Raw genomic sequence first — 9787 nt, 5'->3', positions numbered from 1 at the left:
TGCATTGTGATCTTCTGTATACTATAAAAGAAAAAAAAAAATCCAGCTCCTGGGAAAGCACACCTTGGTTCTAGTCCCTTTGTTGTGTTTGAGGACAAACATTTTCACTCTAGGTCACAAATACATGCAACTTCTTTACGCAACCACAATAGCTTCCAAAAGCTGCCTATCGCGTGACGGCTGATCCGAGCTTTAACATCTGTGAAATGGGTAAGGACAAACTGTGCATTACCAGGATACACACACTTGTGGAGCCCGCCAGAAGAGTGTTTAAGAGGGAATATTCTGAGAAAACATCCAAAGACGCTTGAATGATGTGAAAGGCCAAGCAATATGTTCCGTGGTTTATTTGAAAATCCACCTAAGAGGTTTTATACCAGCGTATTTTCTACTGCGTTCTTGTGAATATGTAACAGAGGGAAAACCTTCCTTCAAAGTGGAGAGGTGGTTGAAGACAGGCATTAACAGAGCATAAACCAAGACTCTGCAGCATGCCAAGTTTATCACTGCCGCTAAGTAACACTTGTGCATGTCGATGAATATTTACATTAGCTTCTCATTTTGCTGTTGTAGAGCATTAGGATACTCAAAATTTTGGCCCGGGAGAAGGTATTTTAGTTCACAGAACATCAAATTGTTAATCCAACTGAAGTTGGATAAACAGATGTTGGAATTCAGAGTGACCACAGGGCGAGGTCGGTTATTCTCCTGCTGGTTATCTAACGGATCACTTAAATGCACAAACATTGAAATGTAATGCAAAAAGAGCAGTTACATACCAAAAAGAGCACAGACTGGCTTACTTCATGTATTGGTTTGGTACTTCTGAGCAAATCAAAGCTAAGAACAGCTCACATTTATCTGCAGCAGAAGGGGAGGATGAGAAGGAGCCCCAGGGACAGATGAACCAATTGAATTCCTGTGCTGCAAACGTGGCCAGGGCACTTCTGGACCTTCAGGACCAGCCCTTTGCTGTGCTTTGCTCTGCAGCTGCCCCTGCACAGGAAGGCAAAGTTAAGGGCCACATGTGGGGCTGTCTGTGCTCTACTTTTTACCCCAAACAGACATCAAGCAGTCATTCTACCTTTTGGATTTTCTGCGGCATGAAGAAATAAGGGGATTTTATCAGCTAGTAATTGAGCAGCAACCCTAAGCAGCACAGAAAACTTTCTGTCCTAGAATAATTTGGGTTCTCCCAGGTTTTGTGTATTTTTGTGTATTTTTTCTCCCATTACTCAGTCCTGCCTTGAAGGTGTAAACTTCCATGCATGATTTATTTCCAATTCCAGGAAAAAGAAAAAAAGGATGGGGAATTAGAATGAAAAATTGATTAAACAAAAAATGAGCAAGTAAACAGTAGAGACTTGTTTAGTTATCCATTAACATTTTCTGAGGGAAAGATTTTTTCTTTCTTGCAGAAAAAATTCTGGAAGTCAGAAATTTTTTGGATACCTCCTCATCTCCCCCCACACAGCAACTCCACTGATAGTTCCCATTGCCAATAACCGAACATTATTTGTATAGAGGTTAGAGGTCTCAAAAAAAATAAATATATATTTGGCATTTTAATACTATCTAGCTACACAGTGAATCAACTGAAATCACCATTTTGAATTAATGTCTATTATTAAATTCTGTAGAACAAAGATAAACACATATCCAAATACAAAGAACGCATGAAAGCCCAATCCAATCTGGCACTCAGTAACTTTATTTAATGCAAAATGTGTCTTCTTCTCCCAAAGATATTTTCAAGCAGTGGCTTTAGATGACAAACTGGTGTGATACAAATGGTTAAAAAATATTGAGACAAAGCAAAGAAGATGATAATTTAGCAAAACTATTTTATTAAAGCTTATTCTCATGATAAAATAATAGCCAACAAAATCATATTAGGCAGAGTTTCTGCAAGTGTGTGTAGCTGCCACCTATTCAGATATCATTAAGTCAAGATATTCTTGTTTTCTGTGGTATTCTTTATTTTCAGCTATTTACAATCAAGCATGAAGCAAGGATTACATCAGGAATGTATTACACTCTTCCCCTCAAGATTCACCATGTATTGTAATTAATGCCAGATAGGAATTTATTTTCCTTCTTATCACTAAAATACAACTATTTTGCCCTTTTCCCATTCAGTATATTTAAAAATATTGCACTACGTTTAATTTATCTCTTACAATCATCATTAGCAGTACTATACAAGGAAAACTATATCCAGCTTTTCTTATCCACTGTATTACACAAGTAAATTTGAAACCTCGAATGCATTTTTGAAATTGGTATTTGCATTGTTTTCATAGCTCCTTCATGTGTACCAGGGTTTAAATGAAGTACTTGGATATATTTGAAAACTGCTATAGTAGTCCATAAGAGCGAACACTGATGGAGATTTAATGCAGATCGCCACCAATGGTAAGCCACTGAGAAAATGGAGTGGGAAAGTCTTAATATGCATCTCAAGCAGGTATAGGTTAAATAACTTTTAGTCAATAAGGGAAGCTAATTTTGTGCGATTATTTGCTGAAGCTTAATTTCAGAAGTGTGATATACCTATTTTAGCATGGATAGTGTTTTCCATACATCAGCTAAATAATTATCGACTGCCCAGAACTCACAAAAAGTGCAGGTAGTTGCATCAATGGAAGTAATTTTTTTCATTTAGAAGTACAAGTATGCTTTTCCATCTGTGAAAACCGTTGCTTCTTAATTTTGCCCACCATGAAATAAACTGAGAAGCAAATTTAATGGAGAGCTACGTTACAGACTGCCTGAAAATTTAAATTATTTATTTTACCATCTTAGATTCAACTCCATTTCCACAAAGGCATTTTCCTACTATCAATGATACCAGTGATAATGACCCTAATGCAGTACCTAAAATAAAGATGATATTTTATATGGCATTTCTATACAGAGAATGAAACTTAAAGTCATGTTTACAGGAAATAAATAAGAACAACGGCCTTAGCCAGATAATGCTAAGATCCACAATTTACACACAGCACAAGACCAGATAGTTCTTTTCAAAAGCTGCTGGCTGAAATTCTTCCTCTTGACTAGTGGACTCACTTATTTTGACTCAAAAAGAAAACATGTTATATACACTATACGACATTTTTCCTGAAAAAGGTGATCCTCTGCTCAGACTGCCTCTTCTGTCTGAGAAGCTGAATGCAATTTGCCCACTGTGGTTACTCAAAAATGTTGAGAGACAATGTTGAGGCGTGTTGTCAACTCTTACTTTGTACCTCAAGCTTTCTGAAATGATAAAATCTGCAGCAAAATATTAAAACTTCTGAAATTACTTGAACTGTCATTACACGCTTTTTCATAGAATGCAATGAAACCTCCAACTCTTGTGAAGAACATTTTTTTTTCCTTTATCAGCTTATCAGATAATACAGCAATACTTAAAGACAATTTTGTTCCAGAAGGCAACCAGCTTCTTTTATCTCCAAAATACTCTCAGTTCAATTATTACCGGTGTGTACTTCAGTATCTAATGTAATTGCATCAGGCTACAGTATTCCAAAGTTGTAAGGAGGCTTTTTCTAGCATGGCATTGTTACGAACTATGCTAACAACTATGAAAAGTTTTTGCATTTAACAAAAGGATGGAAAACAAATGACCTGATATTCAATAACTTTACCAAGTATTATTAACAGACATAAAAAGATGTTTTGTTTGCTGTCATGATATGTTTGGCAAAGAGATAACACAACTACTTAGGAGACATACAGTAACTGTGATCAAAGTTTTGAAGCCTGGTCCCTCAGTGATTTCTGTTGTCAGTCATCAGCTTAGGCATGCAACAAGCTTATATTTTTTCATCATACGATGGAAACTAAACATTTCAAAAATCCTGGCAGTTTCCTGTTGAGAACATTAGCTCAAAAGGGAAAAAAAAAAAAAAAGGGGGGGGGGCAGGAAGGAGGACAAGTAATATATTAGGGATACCACACACATTAATGTGAAATGGTAAGGTTACATAATTAGAAAAAAATAAGAATAAGTTATTAAAAATAAATTTCCAATATAAACCCCAAAATGTAGCTTTAACCAGCCAGTTTAACAAAATGTCGGTGCTATAGCTGGAGAACCATTATCAGCTGTACTCTTACACAGGCAAATAACTGTGGAGAAGCAGGTGTGTTATACCAGTGTTTTAATTTGATTTGTGTGTTTGTAATTAAGTGCAAAGTATTTCTTTAGTCCAGTCCTTCAAAGGCTAAACATGTATCAGTCTACTGATTGAGGTGGTTCCTCTGGTTCTTCTGACACGATGTTGAATGTTGGAGCCTCTGTCAGACTGATGTCTTCGTTATCCACTTCTTCTGCTATACTGGCTTCCTCTGAATCTTTAGTCACTTTTTTGGACTGCCGGTCTGAGGACATGCTCTCCAAAGACTCTATATCCTCAATGCCTGCTCTGTAGTGGATCATGAGCAGCGTGAGAGCTTGCAGTCTTTCTCCTGATTTAGCCAGCGCAGCAGAAATCAATGCTTTTTTCCTTGCATCAGTTGCATCTTTTTCTTCTTTAACAAGTGAATTATTATTTTCCAGCTCCTGGTCTATTTCATTCTGCAACTTATCCAACATAAATTCTAGTTTCTGAAAACGCTCCTCTGTGGGTAAACTTCTATAGAGATCACGTCCGATTTCTTTAACTGCAATGAAGACACTGTCATCTAGACCACCCTCCTTTCTGACCAACTTTATCCCAGTACCTGAAGCACGTTTTGAAGGACTACTTGGACCACTAATTTCGGTATCACTACTTTCGTTATCAGAAGTGTTTGGTGTGTGCTTTGGCGAAGGCTCTACAGCCTCTGCTCCTTGCTCTGAAAGGCGAGCAGCTTTGGGGACTTGACGAAGGTTTAACAAACGGGTACTTGTATTGATGATATGTCTGGTCAAACCTGTAGTTCTGTTAACAGATTTAGATTCTGAATCAACACGAGAGGACGCGGCCTGCGAAGCTTCCTGTCCGTCCGTTTTACAAGCTCCCGCAGTTCGATCAAGTCGCTTTTCAGCTCCTACACAAAAGGGTGTCTCAGTTAGACATTTTTCTTGACATTTTTTATGGCAAACGTAAGCACAGAGCATGCACTGTGAAGCTGCTTTAGTCCATACTTTCTTTTTGCAGTAATCACACCACGTTGGATTCTGAAACTGAGTATCCTGAAAGTTATGCCTGTTCTCATTAACGACAATTTGTCCCAAATAAGGATCCTCTTTCGGAAGTGTACGAACTTCTTCTTCAAAATGACATTCCTTTTCTTTCTCCACCAGAAAGTTTGAATCATCTAATTCACCTTCTTTTAAATATTTGAAGTGTAAAGTTATATCACCGTAACAAAATTTTTCATTAAATCCCTTATGGGTTGTCAAATTCCGCAACGCTGTTCTAGTGACCGCTGCTTTAGGTGCAGGAGCATCCAATTTAAATGTTCTAACATATTCCATTGATGATGTAGCTATACAATCTAAAGCTATTTCTTCAAGTTTTATGCTTGCATATCCTAAACAGATAAAACCACCAGCTTTGAAAGGGTCCCTGCACCACAGTGCAACATTAAGGTACTTATGGTATCCTTCTACTTCAAATACACAGCAGGATGTTCTTGTCTTTGGCCATTGGCCTTGCCGGATTCGATATGGAATTTCTGGCGATTCCCAAGTTTGATGATCATCTCCACTATCTTTGTTACTACGTGCATTTTCTGAAATTCCATCTTTTAATGCATCTTGTTTTGGTACCGTTGCTACTTTTGATACCGTTGGGTCTTCTGTTTGATCATTATTCTTCGCTACTTTCTCCGTACATTTATCTCCATTACTGGCAGGTGGAGGTGGCCTCTCTGGTTTTTCAGAAGAGAAACCTCCAGTTTCTAACAGATTTTGAGTTTCACTAGTAGGCAAAGTAGGCTTACTTTGTGGCCTAGGTGGTACGGGAGGCTTAGTACTGGATCCTTGTGATTGTTTACCTGATTGCTGTGATGTATCTGAACTCTCAGTTGTTTTGGGTGTTGCCACTTTAGTTCCATCTTTTTGTTGAGTTTTTGATGTTGTCTGATAACTTCCTAAATGCAGTTTTCGATTCAGAATCGGAGATATAGTTCCAAGAGGTTTAGAAGCAAGTATTACTACTGAACGTTTTGGACTTGGAGTTGTTGGCATATCTTCTTTTTGTTCAGGTGATTCGCATGCTAAGTCCTCGAATTCTGAATCAAAGTCTCTGTTATCAACATCAGCTGATAAGCTAGCTGGGTCATCATCTTGCTGTGTCAAGAAAGCAGAGTCTTCCAACTGTCCAAATCCATCCTGTAGCGCTGAACCATGCTGATTATACCCAACAGGCCTTTCATAAAAGACTAAAACTCTGTCCCCAGCCTGTCTAATAAGTTTCAACACTTGGACAGTAGATGTGATTTTAACACCTATAAAAAAGATAAAAATGTCAGCTTTGAAAATATGTTAATAATCTAAATGACCAAAAATAGTCAACACATACATTGAGATCTTTAGCAATGAGCAATAGTGTTATTACCACTAACAGAGGAAGTCAAGCAATTATGATGGAAAAGCTGGACTGAAATCCTTCCATTTTACTCATACAAATATATTACCTCAGGAGCTGGAAATGATGCTAACACAGTCCAGTTTTCTGTTTGTTATTAACACTTTGAAGAGTAATGTTGATTTATATGCTAACTTTTGCTTACTTTATGGTTGGATTTTTCAGAGGTAAGCATTAACAAAGGTCTCAAAGAGATGGGTATCTTAAAACGTGGTTATAATTAAAGCAGAGGTAGGCTAACAAAGCTGAGAGGTCTGTTATGTTTGCAAAATACAGGCATGATGCATCCTCAGCGTGGCTGAACAGTGAAGATACATTGAACCATCTTCATCATCACAGACTTTCGGACCCCTTTGGCAGTATCTCCAGCCTACACTCAGATTTAACAAGCTAAGTACAAGCTAACAAGCTATCTCAGTAAGCACAAAATCCAAACGAAGAGGGTCATATAAAAGTGACTTTTCCCTTGTTCTTAGGTAAACAATTGCATGTCCAAAGCAACTTGAAATCCTTTTAAGCCACTGGATCTTAACCCCATGCACAGTCACATTAAGCAGTCCTTGTATACCCAAATGTGTAAAGTTCTATCTTCACAGCATTTTTACCATACTAACTCTTCTATAGTACATTAATGACTTAGCAAAACCAAATTTAGAATAAAATTTTGAATCCTGGTTGTACAGTTAATGTTTGGAGAAGTGTGTTGTTATAAATACATATGTACCACATACATGAATAGCACATGCAGGGATAACAGGGATGCTATATACACACCACCTAATTACGCAACTCTTGTTGAATTCTATTCTCAACTAATTACATTACGGAGATGATCTCTCTACAACTAAATTTATGATATAACCATAAAAAAATTTTATTACCATTTTCCCCTAACAATTTTAGTTTGCATTCAGTTTTATCAGTGCTACCTACACTTCTAAAACACTATTAATATACAATGGTATTCCCACTGTTTTGGTCTTTATAAACCTATATCAAACCATTTTGTAATTCCCATAACTGCTGCCCCCACAAAAAACAACCTCAAGAGTTGTTTGTTTGGTTTTGCCTCAATGCAGCACTTAACTCTCTCATTTACAACTTGGCCAAAGTCTTTCATTGTGAGAACTTCAGAGTAGATAAACTCCTACATATCAAAGCTGATGAAGTTTGGTACCAAAAGTATAGATACTATTGAATACTCAACAGATCATCTTGGGTCATTTTGTTATTTCAGACAATTACTTTGGTAATCAAAAGGCATTTACACCATTTGTTCCATGCTCTATTTAGTATCTTCAGATTCAGTTGAGAGAATGCAGGTATATGAGGCAGACAAAATGTTACTGTTTTCTCTGTAAGCCAAGCACATTTTATAAATTTGCTAGCAAAAACTAAGCAGGGAACCTCACAGCATCACTATTTGAACGGTCAAAATATATTTACATTCAAATGTTTATTCACCTTTACGTTGGCAAAAGAGTAAATAAACCTAGCAAAGAATAAATACGCAAGAAAACTGATCAAGTGAATGACAACCTTAAGTGGCCATAAATATACAAACTTATTTATTATGAGAGCCAGGCATATGCGTAACTGTTGAGAACACCAGTCTAATTGAACTCTATGCAGAAACGTCCTTCCTGATTGCAAGACATTATTTTGAAAGCTGACATATTACTCACTGCCAATTGCTAGAAGTCTGTCTCCCCTCTGTAGATCAGCAGCTGCTGCAGGTGAATTTGGCGTAACCGTTTCAATAACAACGTGTCCTGCATCTTCTTCCTTGGACTGCACAAGGCGCAACGTGAGTCCAACACTTTGCAGATTCCCTTTCACCAGCTCTGCCTAGAGAGAAGGAAATAAAAAATTAGAGCATGCTGATTAAGCTGACTGTGAGGATTCATGGCTACTAATGCTCTTGTTTAACTAAAATTATATAACTGGTATTATGAAAAAAGCATTAGGACATCCACTGAATTCACTGAGCACATTATCACATAATGGATTCACAATCTGTCAACATAGTTTATACCTTTGGAGAAAGATGGAACCAATTCTGAAGAGCCCCAAATGGCAAAACTAGAAAGCAGTAAAAGAATTGTCAGCAAAATATACACGCTGCATGTACATGTTTCTTTTTTCTTTTTTACACAATGAGTTAACCCCTGTAAACACAAATTGGCAAGAATGGTAATACACGGCTCATCTTTGCAAAAAGCTCCAGTCACAACTAAGTTACAGCAAAACACAACCTCACGATCTGCTGTATTGGGAAGAAGCTTTATTAAAAGGAGTGCTGAACCATTGATCCAGGTATCTGTTTGAATATCCCACAGTTATGTTACAAAACCTATTACTATCAGTATTTCTTCAGTAGACTATACAAAAAGTATTTGGAGTGAAAAACCTCTTAGTCTTGCATGTTACAAAAACATAGAACAAATCTCTGTGCTATTATGCACATTTATTAAGACAGATAAAACACTTAATAGCTTAAGAAGTTTCTTGAAAGACCAGGAACCATGTCCTCACATTTATCTTCCTTTACAAGATAAATACAAGATGCATTTTAGTTGTAATCAAGTATTTTGTTCTTAAAATAACATCTGAGGTACAATCTCCGTAGCAGAATTTCACCCTGTCCATTCATGCACAGATTTCTAAGTTATAAGAGATCCTAGTTAAAGAATACACCAAGGTAGTGACCATTTATTTATATATCTCAATGTCTAAGATCTTTGGCATTTTTTTTCTTAACAAAAACTTTTTTTTCCCCTCCATAAAGGACATTTCTTCTGGATTGTTTCAAATGACTGTCTGCTATCATTCTGCCAAAGTATATTCTGTCTGTTTGAAAGAGAAACTCACAGGCTATGTCTCAGCTCCATGGAGAGAAATCTAATTTGCTTTTTCATTCCCAAGAACAGAGAGACAGATACTGTTTGTAAAAAACCTCCATAGGAAATTTTCTATTTGGCTTCAATTTACTGAGCTTAAGTGGACAGTCGTCTCCTCCATCCTTCTGCATTTACTTTGTTGCTGTTCCATTGTCTGTGTTTGAACTGTCTGGAGATGATCCTCCTCTTCTGAGGATGTGCTCGTTTGCTTAGTTTGGTACAATGGCTTTTCATAGGTGAAGGGAATTACCTACCTTCAGTACACAGCTCTCTCTTTGACTGTATAGCTCTCATTCCTTTGCT

At 37.1% G+C, this 9787-nt stretch overlaps 1 protein-coding gene across 1 annotated transcript in view; it reads right to left on the bottom strand.

Moving 5' to 3' along the window:
• Positions 1-1827: 1827 nt before the first annotated feature.
• PDZD8 (PDZ domain containing 8) overlaps positions 1828-9787 on the bottom strand; it is a 57589-nt gene continuing 49629 nt past the window's right edge. Inside the window, exons 4-5 of the mRNA XM_035547713.2 lie at positions 8270-8432; positions 1828-6444 (exon numbers count right to left, since the gene is read on the bottom strand). Coding sequence (XP_035403606.1) covers positions 4244-6444; positions 8270-8432 — 2364 coding nt within the window. The 3' untranslated portion in view covers positions 1828-4243. The remainder of the gene's footprint in view (positions 6445-8269; positions 8433-9787) is intronic.

The sequence above is a fragment of the Cygnus atratus genome, chromosome 7 (assembly GCF_013377495.2).
Source record: "Cygnus atratus isolate AKBS03 ecotype Queensland, Australia chromosome 7, CAtr_DNAZoo_HiC_assembly, whole genome shotgun sequence".
Lineage (NCBI taxonomy): Eukaryota > Metazoa > Chordata > Aves > Anseriformes > Anatidae > Cygnus > Cygnus atratus.
This window is presented reverse-complemented; position numbering and strand designations above follow the sequence as displayed.